General features: G+C 36.4%; 1 protein-coding gene across 1 annotated transcript in view; it reads right to left on the bottom strand.

The window, feature by feature from the left end:
* The window catches only part of lmx1ba (LIM homeobox transcription factor 1, beta a), a 68,195-nt gene that overhangs the window by 40,566 nt on the left and 3,376 nt on the right, over positions 1-24,253 (bottom strand). Inside the window, exons 3-4 of the mRNA XM_077241793.1 lie at positions 22,269-22,683; positions 20,692-20,878 (exon numbers count right to left, since the gene is read on the bottom strand). Coding sequence (XP_077097908.1) covers positions 20,692-20,878; positions 22,269-22,335 — 254 coding nt within the window. The 5' untranslated portion in view covers positions 22,336-22,683. The remainder of the gene's footprint in view (positions 1-20,691; positions 20,879-22,268; positions 22,684-24,253) is intronic.

Below are 24,253 nucleotides of genomic sequence, written 5' to 3'. Positions count from 1 at the left end.
TTTTTTGTGTGCTGTAAACTGTCAAGTGTGATGCACAGGCATCAGTCAGGTTCATTTCTCTAGTTTTGTCATGCTGATCCTGGAGACATGGAGGATGAGAGGCACAGAGAGACAGAGACGTGCAGTGAGGTCTGAATGAAATTACGGGCATTCGTCTCCCCTGCTAGTGAGCAGAGTTTATGCAAATGAGCCACCGCTGGGTTATTGCAAGAGGAATATCAATGGAGTAATTACTGTTACACGACGGGCCGATGTCTTTCCCCCAAATCACTCTCTCTCACACACACACACACACACACACACACACACACACACACACACACACACACACACACACACACACACACACACACACACACACACACAAAGAGGCAGAGAGTTAATAAAGAGAGAGTCTGAGAGGAAGAGCTTCCCTGAGGGCCTCAGTCATCTGAAAACTGCTAAATGGCTGCTTGGGTTCCTGCAGGAGCCCACAGCACAGATAAAATGAGTGAAGAGCATAAAGAAGTAGAGAAAAAAGATAAGAAAAGAAAAGATAAGAAAATAATTCAAAAAGACAAAAAAATAAAAGTTATAAGAAAAAGAAACAGATACAATAGAAAGATAGACTGACAGATGATAGGGGTGTGTGTGTGTGTGTGTGTGTGTGTGTGTGTGTGTGTGTGTGTGTGTGTGTGTGTGTGTGTGTGTGTGTGTGTGTGTGTGTGTGTGTGTGTGTGTGTGTGTGTGTGTGTGTGTGTGTGTGTGTGTGTGTGTGTAACCCTCCCTGAAGATTTAACTCTGAGATTTGACGCCCCCTCCCTGGGTACTGACTGCAAACCCACCAGCTGATATTACCCCCATCTGCAGTGTCATAGTGTACACACACACACAACCACAATATTAGCTTTTGGAAATAAAGCACCCCGCCTCTCATGAGCCCTAGGTGACAAATTTTCCTTGTCAAGTCTCAGCGCTCTGGAGCGAAGCACTCATCTGACACTACAACAACACACCGTCCCACACAAATACAGCTCAATACATATTTAAACAATCAGAGTTACTGGCAGACTTTAGTGTCCAATGTTTACTTTCTCTTCAAATATCAAATAATATAATAAATTATACGTGATCAATTAGTTTCTACACAGTGCTACAATAATACCATTGCATACTGAAATGAAAACTGCAGATACAGATACAGAATTATGGTAAATTTCTAAAAGAAAAAACTTTTTACTCTCCTTTACTTTCTCTTTCCAGTCTGGTTCTAATTTTCTAGCTTGGTGATAAAAAATAATTAATTAATTCAACAACTGTTATGTTTCTCTTGACATGCTCTCCCTCTCAGAAAGTCCCCATAAATGTGTGCCGTAACAGGCTGCCGTTTGTGTCTCACACACTCTGTCAAATGAGACTTTGATCCTTAAAGCAGTTATGAATCTCCCCCATAAACGCCTGTTTGTCCAGGATACTTTAAGTGCCGCGCTGCCCTGCTCCAGACGTCGGGACGGAAGCCCCATTGAGGGGGAGAGTCTGTGGAGGCTTCGCTGTCGGGCCAAGAATGTCTCGTGACGGAGGATGTTTACGGCACTTGCATTTCACTCATGCTGAAAGTATCCGATGCGTGCTAAACACTTCGGATTTATATCGTTTTATAAATTGATTAGCCATTGTAAATTTTAAAAGACAAAAAATTATCGTTAACACTTTACTTAAGCCTTAAGTATTTTAATGCATTAATTATGCCTTGTAATGCACCTTATAATGCATTGTATGGTTTCATTATTAATTGTAACCACAGTTATAATACAGTACATTATAATTAGGGCTGTAACGATACGCAATATAAAATCGAAATCGCGATACTCAGGTCCACGAACCGGTATCGCGATGTGAGAAGGGAGAATCGCAACATACCCCTTCCAACTCCCAGAGTTATCCTTCCCATCATGATCCAATGCTACCACATCTTTAAATTACTATTAGTATTATTTGAAGTTAACATTATAAAATACGTAGACCTACACCACAAAACTAGTTGAGGATAAATTATTTACAATTTGGCAATTTCAGCATTATGGACGTGAAATTTGCAGCCAAAACTTGAAATATAAATTCTCAGAAAATGCATTTAATACCAATATATTGACACTTCTGTTTATATATCCATAGCCTACTCCCTTAATAAAGTCAAGTACATGTCCAAAAATATAAGTCTACACCTGCATTTTATATTTTATATGAGGGAAATGCACACGCGTACACGGACGCGATACAAAACATCTTTAATTTTTAGGTGGGAAAAAAAAATATATTTTTTATAATTCTGTAAATTACACTGTACAAACCAAAGGTAATACTACGCTACCCACCGGATGAAGAAGGGTTGGCTCTCCCCAGAACATAAAATATTCATTTTGTTTTATTTTTCGTGTTCGCATTTAAGAGGAAAAAACAATGTCGTGACAGTTCTCTGGAAGCGGCACTAAAACTTTCAGAGACCTCAAACAGAAAGCACAAAGACTTTCTTTAAATTGAATTTCGTTTTGTATTAATTGTATCTCAATTTTAATAAATGTTTAATCAACCAATTGCCTGGATATAATAAATAAGTAGTAAGTATAGCAGACAGATAATCACGACATGGAGGTGCCGGCGCGTGAACTGGAGCTCGTCTCATATGAATCGAATCCCAGTGTATAAGCCTATAGACCTGAGAAATATATCTATATTGAAATGTCTACTTTTAAACCGAACAATTCAAAAAGAAAGAAAACAGACTGCTCTCTGCTAATGTATTTCATATGAAAAGTGCATTTCTCTCTGGCGCGTTCACTACTGCGAAGATCGCGAGTCAGCATCGCAACTTCATCTTTGCAGCTGACACTGACAGAAAACACTTTATTAATAAACAACTAAAATCGTCTCCTTGCTATATTTCACATATTCATAATCATTACTTTTGCTGGTTCTTTGTGTCAGCTTTTAGGTGCTTTGGCAGTGCCACCCTTACGTTACATGAACGCATCACCACCGCATCAGCACCGAAAACATGGAGATTTTTTTAGACAATAATCGCGCAACCTATTTGATATTCTATAATTAAATACTCAGTGACTCATCCCAACCAACTATTTAAAAAAAAAAAAGTACTTGTAAGCGTCTTTTTACATGTTACATATCATGTGAGTCGTGACCTATTCCATGTGACGCGAGCTAGTTGAAGAACGTGAAGAAACATGGAAAACAACCCAGAGATTGCGGACCCTCCCAATCCATTTCAGTCAGCATTAACATTTCGGCTACACGGTGGAGAACAAGGATGGCAATCGTGTAGTCTACACTCGACTCTACAAGACCCACACAATTTGCCGTAAGTGTTTTAAAAGCTTCCTCAATCGACCGGCAACACGTCCAACATGCAGATTCATATCCTACGCCACCATCCCGAAATCAATTTAGTTCGAGCACAGAAAACAATCCAAAAGCAGAAGCCTACACTCCCTAGTTTAGTTTAATCATTTGCATAGTTATTATTGTTCTTTGGTGTTCAGATTATACAGGTTTATCCAAATGTTATTTAATAAAAATATCGGTATATTTTCTTTCTCTCAAAATCTCTTTTTTCAGCCCAAGCCCCGCCCCCTCAAGCCCTGCCCCCGTGATAGAATCGCGATACGAATCGAATCGTAGGTCAAAAATCGTGATACGAACTGAATCGTGGGTTTGGTGTATCGTTACAGCCGTAATTATAATAGAAAGTATTATGCATTAAAACACAACAAACAACCAATTCCAGATGTAACAAGGAATCTGTGAAATCTTTAGTTATGATTACTTTTGAAAAGATATAAATGCATTATACAATACTTTATGAATACATTTATAATGCAATATAAATTAAGGCTTTAAGGAAAGTGTTACCAAAAACTTAGCTTAATTGTCATACAAATAATGTCACAATGCAATATATATATATATATATAAAGTATATAATATATAATATATAAATAACAACAATTATGTTATATATTCATATATAATAAGTGCATATAAAAAAGTAAAAACCAACAAACCAACAAATGACTCCAATAAACATCTATGCAATAGGCATTATCAGTGTGACAATCAGAAGGCTCTGATTAGTATTAATGGTAATAATTCATTGAATATAACAATGATCATACATGATAAACTCTTACAACTCGTTTCCAGGGAATATACCGCTTTTGTGCTAAACTAAGTGTGAGCGAGCATGACTGAAATTGTGATTCAGCAGACACACTGCGGTTGGTATGTGGCATGGCAAGAAAATATCATGCGGTCACACTCCAACTCTATAACCCGTCTCACTGTGGGACGGTCACTGTTCTCACCATAGTGCTGCCAGCAAAAAACACACCGAAACACACCGACAAACACACACACACACACACACACACACACACACACACACACACACACACACACACAAACAAAAAAAAAACTATTTTTAAGACCTTTAAAATTATTGCATTGTGGCATTATTTTCATGACAATTAAACATTTTTCTCTATGAATTCTCATTACTGTACTGCAAGACTTACTGACGTACAGAAAAGTAATATAATACAATTAATCATTGTATTAATGTATTTTTTCTTACTGTAAAGCATTAAAAGGTGTGGAATTACAGTAATGAGAATCAAATGCAAATGAGAATCAACATTAAGAAAAAATATTTTAATTAAAAAAAATAAATAAATGTGAAAACAACTGAAGGTATTGCAGTATTGAAAACTAGTTTTTTTCCCCCCATTGCATTTTGGGGGGAAATGTGCTTAAAGGGTTAGTTCGCCCATTTAAGACATGAAGTTGTATGCAATCCTTACCAGCACTATAGTCTATACACACTGACCCACTCTGTAGTCACCTCCCTGGTCAGAGTTCTGGCCGCTGGAAGTTTTTCAATAAAGTACTCCCGGTTAGTTTCCGGGGCCACAAAACTGTGCGTTTTTACGTGAAAAAATTATTTGCATTTCAAAGCTTGATTAATTTACCACACAAAAAACCAGCGGTCAAAATTCATACCTCAGTTTTAATCGGCACTATTTTCTATCCATTTCTATCAATCCGCGCTGCTGTACGTCAACAGTGCGCACGTTCCGATCAGATGTTGATAGCACGACTCGCTGACAACATGTCTGACTGCGAAACTTCTGATGATGAAACCATTTTTGGCACAATGTCAGACGGAACAGATGATGAAAGTAATTTTATCACAACGACAAAGGGATATGCATACCTTGGTAAACACAAGATCAAATCAAATGTTATTTATTGCAACACAAAACCTCAATTGTGTGTGTGTTCAATCAAATAGTTTTCTCAGCAAATTGTACCAATATCCCTATATACTGTTTTTATATTAGACATCTTTTCACGTGTTTTATAATGGAATCTAAACATCAGCTTGTTTACCGTACAGTTTAGACATGGGATCATAAGTTAGTAAATAGAGCTTACCCGTGGAACTGGTACAGCAAAACTCTTTAATTTTCCTTTTCCTCGTTGGTTGGGGATGTAATCGTCTTCGCTGAAGTGAGCACTACACACACGAAAATCCTTTATTCTGGATAGTTTAGCTCCCGCAGAGTAGCCGATGGCAACCAGCCAAAGCTGTCTCATAGTTATATTCGAAACAGGAAAACTATGGAATCTGAACTTTGATCCCAGCACATCCTTGTGGTCACAGCCTGGGAATTTACAAGTTCGCACCAATGTTAATTTAATACTTTTTATGTCGTTGTCAATCGATTGTGTAAACACTATGGAACAGCTGATCGGAACGTGCGCACTGTTGACGTTGACAGCAGCGCGGATTGATAGAAATGGATAGAAAATAGTGCCGATTAAAACTGAGGTATGAATTTTGACTGGCGTGTTTTTTGTGTGGTAAATTAATCAAGCTTTGAAGCACAAATCATTTTTTCACGTAAAAACGCACAGTTTTGTGGCCCCGGAAACTAACCGGGAGTACTTTATTGAAAAACTTCCAGCGGCCAGAACTCTGACCAGGGAGGTGACTACAGAGTGGGTCAGTGTGTATGCACTATAGTGCTGGTAAGGATTGCACAAAATTCATGTCTTAAATGGGCAAACTAACCCTTTGATAGTCATTAAAACAAACAAATAAATAAATAAACAAGTATTGTATTATCTAAAGCTAGCTACAGTTATTTTCTTATTTCATTTTCTTTTTTAAATACAACCAGAACAAGTTCTTAACGGGTTTTATGAGATTCCATGCGTCAAATCTGACATGTGCGTAAGATGACTTTGTACAGTCTTTACGCTGAAAGGGATGCTGAATCAAACTTAACATCAGAACTGAAACTTAATTAAAACTAAAAAATGTAAAAAATGTAAAAACCAAAAGAAATGTTCTGCAAAAGCGAGTGAATACAGCAATACAGAGCACTGAGGTGCAGGAGCTTGAGAGTGGAGCATTATTGAACACACGATTTATAAACAGCATAAATCTGGGACAGACATCACGAGGGGCAGGGGCTATGAACTACAGTAAGGTCAAAGGAAAATATTTGGAGAGACAAGACAAGGAAGCAACTGGATACTGTATCAGCATAAAAACAATAACAAAAGGAAACTAAATTATCCGTCTTGGGGAGCAAGTTCAACCGCACTGTCAAAGCTGTGGTGTTTATTCAGTCGAAAAAGATGATTGATGTGTAGCATGATGTGTAGATAATTACCAAAGCCTGACAATATTAGCTGGTTTGTAATAATGAGGATAGTCTTTTTAGAAATGCTTTTGAGTGCCTGTCAACACAAAAATTGGATAACAATAGCTTTAAAACCATATCAGCCCTTTTCATTTTTATCTGTTAGTGTAAAAAAAGTTAGTTATGAAAAAATTGAATTGATGATAACATCAAATATGAATTTGAATTGAAGATATCAAAGGATTTAGATAGGAATAAAACTGTTAAGTTTGGTGTATGTAAAGCTGCTGAAGTTTTCTAGAGAAAATTTAAAAAAAAAAAGGACAAAAAAAATCACAGCCTTTTAAGAAATGTATTATAATGGGAATCTACAGACACAAATAGATAAAGTGCAATAAAGTTAAACACATAAAAGTGTATTTTGGATGTTTTCATTCCACTAGTCTGAAACAACACACTATAAAAAAAGCCCAAAATTGAAACAACTGAAAAGATGCTTTTGCAAATAGTGATCACGTTATGACAAGGCTGTCTTCATACCTAGAGCTGCATGTGATGATGACCTAACTAAAGATGCTTTGATGTGGATGCTGCTGGTTCAGATAGTGGGAAGGAACTGACCCAAACCATGTGCCGCACAGACCCGAGATCAGCCCCCGAGCATCACACAGGCGCCACGCACAGTGGCAGGTCTCCGATCATCTCCTGCGTCCAGCGCGAGGCTGAAGCCCCTGCTGGGAGCAGAAGGCTAGAACGGGGCTCGGGTTACGAGCTGCGAGTCTGCATTGCTTTCTTCTCTCGGACCTCCAGCCTGGACCCACTACCGAGCAGAGACAAACCCGAGCAGGGCCCGTGGCCGGCGGAGAGCCCGGGTGACCTCTGCCAGCAGGGTTTGGGGACGAGCAGATACAACACCACGGCTGAAGAGCGATGAGTTTCTTTGAGGAGAGAAGTGTCACGGCCTTAGGGGAGGAAGACTTTATGAGCTGGAAAGCTGCTGCAAGAAACCCCCTTAAATTAGGAAAACCCTTGGTTTATGTGTATTATCACTGAGGCTAAAGGTCCGTTCAAGTCAGCTTCATTTCTATAGCGCTTTTAACAATATAGACTGTTTCAAAGCAGCTTTACAGTGATAATAGGAAATTACAGTAACAGATTGTTTTGGATTTACAGCCACTCTAGAATAAAGTTATTATCCAGCTAAAGTTAGTTTTTGATTCATTCACTTCCGTTGCAAAGATCATTATTTATTAACTCAGGGGCCGCTTACACGTTCACACCAAGGACGATAACTATAAAGATAACGATAAAGATATAGTTCTAAAAATCGTTTTCTCAATATTAAAGAATAGCAGAGTTCACACCACAGCTCTTACGACAAAAGCACAGAGAAACGATATCATTAGAATCACTTTAATAACGATTTTATCAAGCTGATGAACGATAAAAACATTGACAGCCAATCAGAATCAATCCTGCCGCAACAAGCTCAAGCATTTAAAGCGGCAGACAAGCAAGCGCTTAAAATAAACAGAACGATATCGTCCACTGGTGTGGATGCTAATAGTTATCTTTCTTACATTGAATCATTTATCTGACGCTTTTATCCAAAGCGACTTACAAATGAGAACAATAGAAGCAGTTACTAAAAGTTCACAAGATGATACCGAGAGAGCAGACATCATAAAGTTCTTGCCCTTTTTTTTGGCCACTATCATTTTATTAGCAAAATATCCCGCTACTCAGTGTTGTGTCCAGGTCGCACTCAAAATCAATTGGTCTAAAACACAATTGTCATCATGTTTTGCCGCAGGACAGCAATTGCGAGTAAAATACAGTCATGGATTTCTTTGAATTTCAATTGCCAGTCTTCTTCCTTGCATTCAAATTCAAATTGCAATTTTGCATCCTCTTCACTACATCAATTCAATTTCAAATGAATAGGATTGAATTTTGAATTCAGTCTTGAATGGTGCACTTCAATTGCAGCCAATTTCTCTTCTAGCATCTAACCATGTCTTTCAGGACATTGACTGTGTTCAAATGCCCTTAAAAGTCAAATAAACTGTATCCTCAGCAGAACATTTTAGCATATAATCTCATACTAGCGTGACACACCTGATTTTAAGTTACAATGTAAAGTTTCTATGAACATGGAGGATTGTGTCCATTCCAGCATAATACTGATTCTACCCACTGAGTGCAAAAAGAAAAGCAGGTTAACCCTTAACACACCCGGAACCCTTTAGTGAAGTCACCTATATCCTGTCCACACTTTTAAAGAGTTCTGTAGCAATGGTTAAAGAGTTTACTCAGGAGTGGGCTGGTGTCAAAAAAGTCCACTCACTTTCGATTGCATGTATCAGTTTTGACGCACAACCTTCAAATTTAGCAGAGGGAAGTTACAGGCTATTTCTAGGCCGCTGAGGGGGAAGACATGCCCTACTTTGAGCCGGTACCAGGCAAACCCCTCACACTGCGAGGTGTTGTAAGGTCACGGAGAACAGGAGGAGAGTGTGCCAAAAGGTCCTAAATTAACAAGATTCACCCTCGAAGCTTGTGCAACAGCAGTCATGGAGCATGACAATGAATCACAGAGCATACAAAGAGAAGATAAGCCCACCGATCTCACGCTAGTCTCATATCACTTAGTCTTGGTGCCTAGTATCAACACAGTCTTTCAGTATATTCAGTTTACACAGTGTACACTACTGTTCGAAAGCTTCAGCTCACCAAGGCTGCCTTTATTTTGTCAAACAAAAAAAAAACGTAAAACCGTTACATTGTGGAACATTATTATGCTTTCATATTATATGTTAAAATGTCATTTATTCCTGTGATCAAAGCTGAATTTTCAGCATCATTACTCCAGTCTTCAGTGTCACATGATCCTTCAGAAATCAGTATAATATGATGATTTGCTGCTCAAGAAACATTTATAATCATTATCCATGTTGAAAACAGTTGTGCTGCTTTAGATTTTTATGAAAACCAAGATACATTATTTCCAGGATTCTTTGGTAATTACAAAGTTCAAAATAACAGAATTATAAATGTTTTTACTGTTGCTTTTTTTCCAACTGAATGCATCCCTTCCAAATTAAAGTTTTTATTTTTTTTATTTTTTTGTTATACTGACCCCGAACTTTTAAACAGTAGTGTACAGAAACACAAATGGAGATACTGGGTATTTAAAATGGAAATTGGACTTTGGATTAAAGATCTTTAATTCTTTGAAAATTTTTGTTAAATAATGTAACATTTTGTAATGTGAAACTAGATTTGAGAATCTTGTAAATGCAGAAAAAAAACAATGGAGCTTTGGCCTAGAAGTTAACACACATGCACCAGTTTCTTTGAATTGGCATTTAGTGGTTTATCTCAGATGTTGCTCCTAAAATGGACTGAATGAGAAATGAGAAACACAAACTAGACATTTTTAAGTTCAAACTGAAATCTCTGACTTTTGACTGCAGAATCTGAGCAAAGTTTGAGACATTGTTCTATTCTGGAACTCTAGACGAGACGCGTATGAGATTACGGAGCTCTTTTTCTCAGAGGAAACATCTGAAAAACAGTTCAAATTAATTTACACTCTTAAAAGCAAGGAGTTTTCACAGCAATGCCATAGAAAAAACAATGCCACGTTTTTGGTTCCCCAAATAACCTTTCAGAGAACATTCTTAAATTCCCCCAGTAGTCAATAGTTTTATCCTTTAATACTCATCTTTGAACACCAAAATTACATATTTAAAAGTTTTTCCTTGAAAAAAAAATTCTTCATGCCTTAAAATAGCTTGAAATGTAGGCCTAACTCGACACCCTTGCCTGATATAGTATATGTGGTTCTATGAATATGCAAATGAGCCCCGCCTCCACTCACTCACTCAGCTCAGAGATCAACTCAGTGATCATCACACGTTGATCTGATTGGTTACATGGTACTTTGTGACGTCAGAAACACGAGCGATTTCAAACCGTGTTTTTGAGACTGTTTTGGTTCACTGCAGTTTTAAGGAGAAAATATTCAGCAATGCTGTCGACTTACGAATTTACACATGGTTTACCTTAAAGCATATTAAAAACACCACATAGACATATGAACAACATTAAAAGCTAGATTTTCACCACAGGGGGGTCTTTAAAATAACCATTTTTTCTCAGTGTAAAGAACATTTTAATAACCCAAACAACCTTTTTCCACTATAAAGAACCTTTAGTGGAATTGAAAGGTAAAGGTTCTTCATGGAACCATCAATTCCATTAAAATAACCTTTATTTGTAAGAGTGCACAGTGAATTAAACGGCATATTCTGTGACAAAAAAAGAAGGAACAATACGCTCCATGGTATATTTCCAATATCTCAACTGTTTCACCAAGACAGAAACTAAATTAAATAGAGTACAAATAGGACTTTAAGGTATGCTGAGTGTGGATGGAGAAGTTTAAAGTTCGGCACACTGCCGGCTGTCATCACCTCCAAGCATCCCAAACCCTCCTACCCCGGCCAAGATTGTTCTGTTTGAAGCTCCTTCAGGGTCAGGAAAACCAGATTACAAATCACCTTGAGCTGAAGGAGCATCGGCGCGAGGGAGGAGAGGAAAGTATCGCGTGGGTCTTTGCACGGGAGGCATGAAACACAATCCGGAGAGCACTTCCCACCGAGTGTTGTTTTTGCAGCCTCTGTACGGCCGCGGTTTACTTACTCGTCTCCACAAACTCACAGGAGCTGAAGCATGTTTCGAGGTCTTGGTGGCCCGCTGTGCCCGGGATCCTGGATTTACACCTGGATACACGGCCCTGATCCCTTTGATAGACAGGGAGCACAGCAGATCTTGCGGTTTCTAATAAAACTGAGCTCTTGGTTTTTACAACGTGACGCCCCTGCTTGCCTCCTCATTTGCAGGAGAGTTATGAAGAGTTTAAACAGAAGGCATAAAAAGACTTGTTTTTAAACGGCTTAAGATATTCCCACTGATTGGAGAAGATACTCTTTTACCTTTCCTTACATCAGAATATTCAAATCAGATAAAAGGCGATCATTTTTTACTATAACTACTTAAATAAAAGGCGTGTTAAAAGTTGAAAGTTTTAAGGCAGTGGACATTGAAGTGGTAGTATAACAAAAATGTTCTTAAAATATTTAAATGTATTAGTATTCATTTGTTTCAGTCACACAATGTCTTCCATTCATCCACTATATTTGTGAACAATGAGCCAAAGTAATTGGTGATGAATTCAAAAATAATATAAACAGAAAACGTTGATCATTGGATTTGATTCACCACTGAAAGGTTTGGTTTGTAATACAAGTCAGTAAAGACATTAATAATCTTACAAAAGATTTATAATGAATGCTGTTATAGTCATCAAAGAATAAAAAACAAACATGTATTACGGTTTCCAATAAAATATGAAGCCGTTTTCGACAATGTTTCTTGAGCATTTTCATGTTTCTTGAGCATCAAATCATCATATTAGAGTGATTTCTGAAGGATCATGTGACACTGAAGACTGGAGTAATGATGCTGAAAATTCAGCTTTGATCACAGGGATAAATTATATTTTACAATATATTCACATAGAAACCAGTTCTTTTAAATTGTAATAATATTTCACAATAAATGTTTTTTTTACTGTATTTTTGATAAAATAAATGCCGCCTTGGTGAGCAGAAGAGACTTCTTTCAAAAACATTCCAACATTTTACTGACCCCAAACTTTTGAACACTAGTGTATAATAATTTGGTCAGTGCTAATTATGGTCTGATGAGCAGGAAACATCACGTATACTGAAACAGGTGAATATACTGCTGCACTTTGGTGAGACAGACTCGTGAAAACCAGACTGTAGAAAATTATGCCCACAGTGGGCAGAGCCGGCCGTCGCCATCTTGGCAACGCGTCACTCCCGGATAACCGAAAAAAGAGGCAAAGAGGCGGATTAGCTGAGGTGACGTGACGCTCACAGACAGCAGACCAACTGCTAGCAGTGACATCAGCGGCAATCCACCTGTCACTCAAGTGGCCACACCCTTGATTATGCAGAACTTTGAGGCTTAATATAATTTAAACGGATGAGTTATTAAAAAATGTACCTCCCTCACAGTTGTCATGAAGGGCAAAATTAGCTTTATAGACTAAAACCACTTTTTGCACCAGGCTGTAAACATTTTTTTTTCGGCTGTAAAGTTGGGCATTTTAACATGGCATGGATAGCCTGTCTCTAGCCACCAGTCGGTGAATTGCAGTTTAAGTCACTTCCGTGTTGAATTCAAGAGAGAGACAGGAAGGTTGGCGCTTGGTGAAAACCTGGCCTGATTTGTTCTGTCATGTTGAAATCTCGTCTGTTGTGAGACGGGACGGTTGAGGTGTAAAGGAATGGGGTTCGGATCGGTGTCCTGCACACCACCTGTCACCCCCACATTAGTTCTGACCCACTGGAGGTCGAAACAGGCTGTTGTGCACCTGATGGAGATAAAGTGTCTCGCCTCACTCCATCTGTTTAACAGACGACCAACAACAGCTGGCGGAGTAAATAAAGGACAGTGGATGCTGGAATCAGTTCTGCTCTGAGATCGATTTTCTATGCAGGACAGGAGGACAGCAAAGCAACACTGAGATGCATCCTAATGACCGATCATGTATAGGCCTAATACAGGTTCTGGTTGATTAAACTGAACCAATGAATACCAATATTCTTAATAAAACTCACACGGTGAAGCATCTGAAAATTCATAGTCATAAAAAAAGTAATTTTTCGGGGGGGTTTTAGCAGTTGCATGGGACAATCTTTTGTGCACTAATTAAAACATCTCTTAATGTTTGTTTTAAACTCTTTTCGGAGGCTTTTGTAAAGCCTTGGTAATCTTTAGATGGAAAAATATGGTGTTTACAACAATGCACAATATGTGCAGTAATAAGTCGCTAGAACAACAATATGTAACAGATTGCACGATTATCACAAAATAATGTTGATCAGAACCCTGTATGGCAACTATCTAATGAAGTAAATATTATACAGAAATGTTAAATAAATAAATAAATAAATACAAGGTGACCAGAACCCTGACTTGAATGGCTACTAACTAATGAAGCAAGCAAGTAAATAAATAAACAAAATCGTTAAATAAATAAATGGTGATCAGAACCCTGACTTGTATGGCTACTAACTAATGAAGTAAATAAATAAAACCGTTAAATAAATAAATACATTTTCCATAAAATGTTAAACAAACATAATTGTTAAATAAATAAATAAAGGGTGATCAGGACTTGCATGGCTACTAACTAGGCCTAACTAATAAATGTTATATAAATAAACAAAATAGTTAAATGAATAAATATTATATAAATGTGTTTAATACACAAATTAATTGTTAAATAAGAATGTGGAAATTATTTCCTAATGCAAGCACAAAGTGAGCACAGAGCTATACAAGAGACATAAAACCAGCAACTATAAAACTATGTAGCAAATCGTTTGCTTGGGACAACTTTCAATTATACCGTTCAGAGCTCATTATGCAAAACAACTGCACAATAAATCTGTGGCCAGTGCTGAAAAACAAAAGGCAACTTAAGCACACATGTGTGCGTCTAAAGCCTCATAATATCAATCTCATGTTCTCTTGTTTGGTTTAAGAACAGAGTCGCAGGGGGTCTTTTCCAGAGTCCCTCCTCTTCCATTCCATATTGTTCCATCCTCTCACTCTTTTCCTTCATTCTCCACAAGAATAAGTGGATTAGGGAACAGGCTTCCGGTGGGCACAAAGCGACAGGGGAGCTCAGTGTCACAGTCAGTGATAAAAGTGTGGAGCTCAACTCTACAGCCGGGGCGGAAACGCGGGGGTCATACTGCTAATCCCATTATAGGAAGAAGAGACCAGAAGAAAGACAGAGGGAATCTGGGTGGTGCGTTCGGGGATCGGGGGCCTGCAAGGGAAAAGGTATTGCTCAAACTGTCGCTCTTTCAGAACTCAGCAAACTGGAGCCCTCAGATACGTCAACTTTGTCATAGAGTTTCTCACAAAATTCCTTTAGAATAGTAAAAGATACAAAAGAGACATAAAAGGTAGAAAATGAACGTGGATAATGTGGATAATAGCAGCTCGGACTATTTGTTCTGGGGAGAATTTGATCAGAAATGTTTGATTCTATTTAAAAATAGTATTTAAAAGTTAGGTAATAATTAATAATTGACCTAATTATTATATAATAGTCCTCTAATTATTAAAAATGTGTGTGTGTGTGTATATATATATATATATATATATACATACATACATACATACATACATACATACACACATACATATATATATTCAGTATCTACACACGTGTATACATTTATTTATATATATTTTTTATATTTATGTTAATTTGTATACATTTTAATTGCATAAATATAGAAGGCAATCTGTAATTCAGAATCCAAAAAATGAGTAGGCCTACCTATAATTAGATTACATTTCATTTAAAAATGCTCATAATCAGATTACAGTAATTTTATTGATTACATGACTACATATTGGTAATAAATAATTCAGAATTTATTGGTGCTCAGTAATTATTATTTTTTACTTTCTTAATTATTTTAAAAGATATTCATTTTATTTTGATATTTTTATAATTTAATTAATTATTATCTTTTCATCAATCCCATGCAGTTCTTTCATTATCATCTATGTTTTATTATATAAAAAAGTAATATAAAAGTAGTCAAAATACATTACCTAAAATTAGTTATATATATATATATATATACATACACATATATATATATATATATATATATATATATATATATTAAAGAGATCTCATGGAAGTGGTAAAAATGTGTTGCAAAAGCTGTACGTCTCTGTGCACTGCGGCATCATGGGGAATGTGCCGGTGTGAGACGTGTCAGATTGAGATGGCGTGTGTTTCTGCATGTCTGTGGACTCTCACATGATCCTGAGAGTCTTTCTCTCTGCGCCCCGCTCCTCAGGCACGGGCAGAATGTGAGACGGGGGTGCGAGAGCAGGCCTGCAGGTACACAGCACCTGGGTGGAAGCACTTAACAGAGCCGTGCCAACCTCTCCTCACAGCTGGGTGACAGAAGAGCCGAGAGGTGATGTTTCAACAGGCATTCCCAACCAGAAAACCACAGACACAGAGAAACAACTCGAAAGAGAATCGTGCAAAAACTTCCAGAAGCATCCCAAGTACAGAACCATACAGCCACTGGTAATATCCACAAATCATTTACAAAAGAAAACAAGGGAAACAGAACCTCAAAACTCCTTTAGAAAAAGTCCTTTAGTTGATGAAATCTGGTTCTTAATGAACATTAGTCTACAACCAGCACTACTGACAGAACACAAACATCAGACAGATTATGGGGAAAACATGTAATTCACAATGTTATGGAGCAATATGAAAAATACAAATCTAACATCAATAATCAGAGACTCACATTCATCCTTAGGTCAAAATTATATGATATGCTATTATATATATATATATATATATATATATATTAAAGTGTTTTAGTTAGCCATGGGATATAGATCAAATATAAATAAGTTATACAAAAATAAAACAACTGTATAAATGAATTAATATTATATGAATTTGTATGTAAATGTAAAAATACTGCATCTTAAGTCAGCCCCAAGAAAGAAAGAAAGGGTGTGTGTGTGTGTGTGTGTGTCTGTGTCTGTGTCTGTGTCTGTGTGTGTGTGTGTGTGTGTGTGTGTGTGTGTGTGTGTGTGTGTGTGTGTGTGTGTGTGTGTGTGTGTGTGTGTGTGTCTGCATCTTATAAAATCACATAAGTGATATTTTTTGAAAATGTAAAAATACAGAATCTTTTTTGTGATGGTAGGTTTAGGGTTAGAGAATGGAATATACAGTCTATATACAATATAAAAATCATTATTGTCTATCATGGAAAGTCCTCATAAAACATGGAAACCCAACTCTCTGTGTGTGTGTGTGTGTGTGTGTGTGTGTGTGTGTGTGTGTGTGTGTGTGTGTGTGTGTGTGTGTGTGTGTGTGTGTGTGTGTGTGTGTGTGTGTGTGTGTGTGTCTCACACTCTCTCAAAGGAGGCCACAGTGTACAGAGTGAACGATCTCACACACACACGCGATGAGCCAGAGGAGAAAACACACCCTCAGCTCAGAGTCAGACACATCTATTATCCCATTTTTAGGACACTGCAGAATCATGCTTTGTTTGCAATTTTGCAGTTTATCTGCTCCAAAAAAAATAATCAGTTTTTTTTTTACTATTGTTCGTGCATTAGCCTCTGCTCTCACCACATGACCTGTTCCTCTATAAAGAGCTCAAAAGAATAAGGCATATGTGGTAATCAAGCACAATCCTTAAAACATGACATTATTCAATGTTTATTGATCTGTTAATTACCCTGCATCAAGTCATATCTGCATTTAATAAATCAATAAAACGCTTGTACAACCGTTTGGATAATCATAAAGATAATACGGATAATATTTAAATTTAAATTATTTATCTGGTGTATAATGTTTCTTTAACACATGATGAGGATTGTCTATATTATTTGTTACACCTTCTGAATTGAATGTTTTTATTGTGCAAAAGAGCATTGTGTTTTCTCCAATATTTAAACTGATTTTCATTGAACAGCCCGGATCATGTAAATATTTGTATGATAAGTATTTGTATAAGTATGCACAACAGGAATCTGCCTGCAAACAAAACAAATGACACAAATATAACAGAAATATGATTTTTGAACATATAAAATATGCTGAACCACATCAGATGATATCATTTTAATTGCATGCATAAATACATCTACGGATTATGTAATGTTTTAAACACTGAAATCCAGCCCTCTGGACACAATTAATGAATGTCGTTGCAATTAAATTAAATTAAAAACAAATTGTCAACAGGTTCCTGAACCTTACATCTATCCACTTAAAAAAAAAAAAAAATCACTGCCACGCCAGCTTATTAAAACTAATTGGGCAAAACTGAGGAAGAAAAGTGAAGTTAAATGATTGTGCAGAATGTGTTTGGTATTTTGTTAATACAATGACATTGAGTTTTTAAATTGTGACTTTTAGGGGCCACTGATGGAACAGGCTATAGAGAACCACACGTCTAATTCCCACATCATTTCTGAAGGGCTAATAAGCATGTTTGTTGTTTCTGTAATCGGAGATATTTCTCTGTGCATCAGAATCCAAACATAGACCGAGGAAAGAGCTGCGTTATGAAGATCAGGGTTCAGGATCTCAGGAATTCCTGCTCTCCGTGTCTCAGAACAAAACACTACAGCTAGACCTGACCCAAAACATTGACGCTCCAAAATTGTTTAATGAATTGAGCATGGAAGTCAAAGTCATTAAAGAGTTCTGAAAGAAACCTTGTGTTTGTGTGTATGTTTCTTACGGGTCCACCAGTGGTTTTAAGTGGCAGATATTTCTCTCTCATAAGCAGACGTCTATAGCACTGTTTATAGCCTCTTTGGGTTTGGGATTCAGCCATGTCAAACTTTATGGAAAACTTGCTCTTTTGAGCATTTCTAGTAAAAACCAAATTGTGCAAGCAGAATATCGCAATACCAATATCAATAAAACGTTTTACAGAAAACATGCAACAACCCCACAAAGAAATCAAATGTATAGAAACTATAATAAATTGAAATAAAGCATACTACTGTATCACCATATTGTCCGATCAAAATCATATATATATATATGATTATGTTATACATATTCTACATTATATTACATTTTTATCAATCAGGATATTGGATATATATATTATTAAATTATAATTATAAAATATATACACGCCAATATTTCAACATTTATATGTATGCAGTATAATAGGAACATGCCAAAAACCCACAAACGAATCAAAAGTACAGAAATTATAATAAATTTTTTTGGGGAAAAGAGCATATTGTCTTTAAATATACTGGATTTCCATGCTTTACTGAAAAGAAGCTTCTATAGAATCAGCAGCGCTGACTAGATCCAGAATTGCTATGATCTTGGATATTATAGAAACAAAATATGCCTTTAAACTAAAACTTTGAGCATGCCTTATGTCATGAGCCTGGTGTGAAATCAACATGAAACAGCACATTCCAGCTATCACATCTAAATGCTTGATGGCAGAAAAACCACTTTCTCTCCCAATAACATAACTAGAAAATGTTCCCTCCAACATTTACAACATACCTTGCACTTAAGGGGCCCCTGGGCTTGAGTTCATGCTTAAGCTACAAACATCATGATCCATGCATGAGTAGAGTGATATTCTGAGGATGTTTCCTCATTTGAAAATCATTACATCACAGTCTATACCCTCAAACTAGAGGAATATATGTGCATCCGCAGTGCTGTGGACAGTATAACACACACAAAACACTTCACAATACGAACATTCAACTAACATTTGACAACCACGGAGAGTCCAAATACTATTGTTTTATCACTTAAAAAACCTAACACCACAACATAAACAATGCAATGTAATATTTGCAGATTTATTATTATTCCCAGCCGACTGGATGAGTTAATCTAGACATCTCTACGTGAGCTTTACTGTTCGACTCATTACAAGCGTGTCTGTCAATTAGAGCGAGTTAAACATGGAGGTGTGTGTGTGTGTGTGTGTGTGTGTGTGTGTGTGTGTGTGTGTGTGTGTGTGTGTTAGTGTGTGTGTGTGTGTGTGTGTGTGTGTGTGTGTGTGTGTGTGTGTGTGTGTGTGTTAGTGTGTTAGTGTGTTCTGCGTTCTGTGGCTTTGCTTGTTAATCTCTTTTAAAAGAGAGCCGTAAAAAGCAGTGCCGGGTGTGAATTAAGAGCACTAAGTACCTCATCACTGCTTTATAGATACTACTTTGAAAGAGACACATAACATGCAATTAAAGCCACTTCACACAGTTGGGGGTCTGATAAGTGAAAGACACAAATAGCCTACATATAATGCTTCAAATGTGTTACAACTATCTCTGTGTAAACTTTGTCTAGAGTGAATTTATCTATCTATAAAATGTATTTAACACTCTTAGAAATAATTTAAAAGACACTAAATGTCTAGGCTAAAATTATCATAAGCTACATATCATTCAAAAGCAATGATATATAGGCCAATGGTAAAAACTTTAATTATTAAACCACATTAAATAAACCCATGAAGACACAGAAATAGTTTTATTTGCTTATAAGACCTTATTTAAAAAAAAACTGCTAGCTGTCAAACTGAACGCGTGACGTCAGACTGAACGAGACGCGTGACGTCAGACTGAAAGCGATAATGTCGCGATGACTGAAGAAAAGGTCTTGAAAAGGAATTGGACAAAAAAAGCTAGAACAACCTGTTGCCAAGCATAAAGAGCAAGCGAGTATAATGGCCATTCACTGAACAACTGTATGACAAGCTCTGTGATTTATGAGCGGACACATCAACGGCCATAAGAACAAGATTATTATGCATTTTACTCATTTATTCGCGTTCATTTTATTTTAATTATCGTGGCCAAATTCTCACGTTTAGTTCGACTTATTTCTTTACTGTGCTTTAACGTTCAAATTAGCCTTAGATATTTTATGATTTAAGTAGCCAATTGCTTTTACAATATACACACAGATATAATAGGCCCTAATAATAACTATGATGAATCATAATAACAACAACAATTTGATAATAACAACAAAAATAAGTAGGCTCTCTTGTTCCAATAGCCGTTGTCGTTATTTGCTAAAACAAATAAATTGATAATATCGAAATATAAATAATTTATGATATAGCCCATCCTTAAAAACCATGGGAAAAACCATGTTGTATTAAAACAAAAACAAAAAATAATCGCGTCGAAATATTCCCTTTTTGAACACACACACACACACACGAACTGATATTGCGACGCTCCTTTGGAGAAAACGTCGCGCGGCAGAAGACACAAACTCTACATGCCACGAGATGAATCATGAACGAGCTCTTACTGTTGGTAGTCGTGTTTGCAGTAGAGTTTCTGGTCTCTGGAGTAGCAGCTCATGGTGAGAGGCTGCTGACACACCGAGCACTGCACACACTCCTCGTGCCACGAGCAGTCGTTCACGCGCAGGAGGAAGCGGTCAGAGATGGGTCTGTGACATCCTTCACACACACTCGGATGCGCGCAATCTGAACCTGCAACGCACGAGCAATATGCATCACACACACACACTCAAACATGCCACATAGGCTACATTAAGAACTCGCTTACAATAAAAAAAATATTGTTTCCATAATAAAATCTAAATCCCGCAGTTCTTACGCAGTTCAAAATCTTTAAAAAGTAGGCCTGTTTAGTTGGGGTAAACTAATGTAATCAGGTTGATTCAGAAATGTAATGTAATAGCCTATACTGAATTGTAAGCTATTTAAAAAAAATTAAACGTATTAAAATATATTATGCCAAATTGGCTGATGTTTTACTGGAATATTAAATATGTAACCAGTTAATTTCGATGTTATCTGACAAAACAATTTGGTAATTCTGACTGACTGTCGTTGCAACATTAACCTAAACATTTGTTATATTTTCTGCGCTATTATTTAATACAATTTTTTTGTTTACAATAAAATGAAGACAACAAAAAAATCCTTTATCCATGGAAGCATGATCAATGTTTCCAATAGATATGAAAGCAGTTGTTTTTTAGGTGCAATATCAACAACAAGCTGATTAAAACGAATACATTTTACATTAGTAGCCATTTACTTCTACGACGAACATATTTAATTATTTTGAGAAGCTCTTTTTTTACAGCTCGTTATTGTTATACCTACTATAGTAGTTAACAAGTTAATTATGCAAACATATATAGTAGCTATGTCTATCGTTTTTAATTGCAGCCTATGGAAAAGCGCTGTAAAAACGTGAAAAGGTGCACAAAAATGTTGCCTAATTGGTGTCATATTTAATAATATTTTGGTAACACTTTAAAATTAGGTTTCATTTCTTGACATATTAATTAACAATGAACAAAACTTTTACAGCATTTATTAATCTTAGACTACACTCTAAAATATGTCAAATATGGACAAACCCGACCGTTAGGTTTAAAAATGTAATAAAAAATAAAAAAATAAAAAAACAACGGTTGGGTTTAAAAATGTAAACCAAAGGTTGGGTTAAAAAAATTAATTTAAGAATGTAAACCAACGGTTGGATTTTTCAATATTTGACAGTTGAAACAACCCAGCATTTTTATGAGTGAACTTAGCCTATCAATGTTAATTTCAACTTTTATTAAATGTTTAAAATCCAAAGTTGTGTTTGTTAACATTAGGCTAGTTAATGCAACTAGGATGAACTGACATGAACAATAGCCATATAGCTTAAAGTTAACAGATTAATGTGCTAAAATGCATTGCTCATATAGTTAGTTCATGTTAAATGAGACCCTAATGTAAAGTGTCACCAATATATTTACTTTAGTTTAGTTCAGGCGTCTCTCTGAAACGACCGAGTGACACTTCAGATGTAAAGTAGCGTTAACACAGACACATGTAAAGTAAAGTGTTAGTTTCTCACCGAGCATCAGTGCCAGAGACTCTGCTCCAGTCCTGAACTGATCTTCAATCTTGATTCCGTCCAGCATCTCGATGACTCGGCTGATCTCGGACCTGTCGCGAAGTCCAGAAGAAGTGAAGAAGCAGATCCAGACTTCTGCTGCACACGGACCGTGACGAGATAGAAACTAAAAGTAAACTGCCTTTTCTTTTTATACGTGTAGAGTAGGCTGCCTACAGCAGAGAAACGACGCCTGTTTCTTGAAACCGTCAGGTCCTCCGGTAATCCAGTGGCCGCGCGCGTGAGCTGTGACCGGCGCGAGCTCTTCTCTCACTGATCGCGTTCACGAGCCCTGCTCCTCTTGAGGAGTCCGCGCGCGTCATTCTCCTCAACTCCGTGTGATGCTATTGGTGCTGTTGGGTCACAGCGGAACCGCCTACAACACCCCACAACACCCCACACACACACACACAGACACCATGTGCTGCTGAGGGCAATTACAAATAGATTGAATACATAATTAGCATGAGCTTATAAATAAATTGGCTATATAGATTGAACATATCTAAAGTCAAAAATTGAATAGCCAACTCTGTAAAAACAAACATAAAATCTACATACAAAAAAATATACGAACAGGTTCACATGCCAATTAAAGTATTTTTAAAAGTCAATTTAAGGAAACAACGGCATATTTTCATGTTACAGATTGCGACCACAAAACATTCAGAGTTCAATGTGATGATTCAACAACGATGACAGCAAAAATTAAAAAGCTTTGTAATTATTTATGGTGATTTCTATTAAGAATAGGCTGTTTTAATTCATTATTGTACCGTTAATAAGCTATAAACACTGTTGGGTTGTTTCAATCTATTGGGTCAAATATGGACAAACCCAACCGTTGGTTTACATTTTTAAATAAAATTTTACGGTTAAAAAGGTTTTTCATTTAATTTAAAAAGTAAACCAACGGTTGGGTTTGGCCATATTTGACCCAAAAGTGGGTTGATTTTTTTTTTTAATGATAGCATACGTTTAGTATAAAAACTTAATATTTTAAATAGCCTAATAAACTGATATAAAACAATCAGCAAAAAAAAAAAAACATGTAATCGGGCATAGATTAAGTCTCACAACCATTCACTTTTTATTTTTATTCTATTTTATTTCACGTTTATAAGGACATAAATCAATTAAAAAAATTATAAAAAATTAAAAATAACTTTAATTGTTCATAGAATATAGGTAACCTACTTTAACTCGTTACATTTGATCTTCCAATTTTAACATAGCCTATTGTATTGAATTGCTTTTGTCATAAACAATTTCTCACTCAACTCATGTGAAATCGAGCCTATATATATTCAGAATCTCCGGTCAGAATCATTTGATTTCTCGCGCAGCTGCTTTTATCTTCATGACATTATCTGCATGATTAATAAAGACCCAGATAAAAGCGGATTTAATCTCTCTCCGCGTAATATCCATGCAAAATTCATAAGGAGAATCTTTTGTGTTTCAGATCTGCGCAAATTCATTTCACAGACAGACATCTCAGGGCAATAAACCTGCGAGGAGAGGAAAAGAAAGGGGGAGTTTGATTCTTTATTACTTTCCTCATTAGTATTCATCTCTCTTCTAATTATGACAGGCTGATTTACGCTCTCTCCATGAAATAAATACGACTTTCTCTTGAACATTTCCCATCTTTATCCAGTTTTTATCTTCTCAAGTAAAAATTATGTAGGCTATATGGATCAAAAGAGTGGTTTATTTTGTTAATGCCTCAAATATAGCCTAAACACACCTGATGTATGTGTGTACGGGTCATTTTATTTTATTATTTGTTTTATATAAAATAAATATTAGTAAAACATAAACTAACAAATAAAGATTAGTAGAATATTAAATTATTTTATAAAGGCCTATTTTGTCGCGATCGAGGCTTTGACAGGCAATTCTGTATTAATAATATGTATTTTCATTCACACGATATACAAATA

The sequence above is a fragment of the Siphateles boraxobius genome, unplaced genomic scaffold, assembly GCF_051911475.1.
Source record: "Siphateles boraxobius isolate OS27281-9 unplaced genomic scaffold, OSU_SipBor_1 24, whole genome shotgun sequence".
Taxonomy (NCBI): Eukaryota; Metazoa; Chordata; class Actinopteri; order Cypriniformes; family Leuciscidae; genus Siphateles; species Siphateles boraxobius.
Note: the sequence above shows the minus strand (reverse complement) of the source record. Positions and strands in the feature narration are given on the sequence as shown.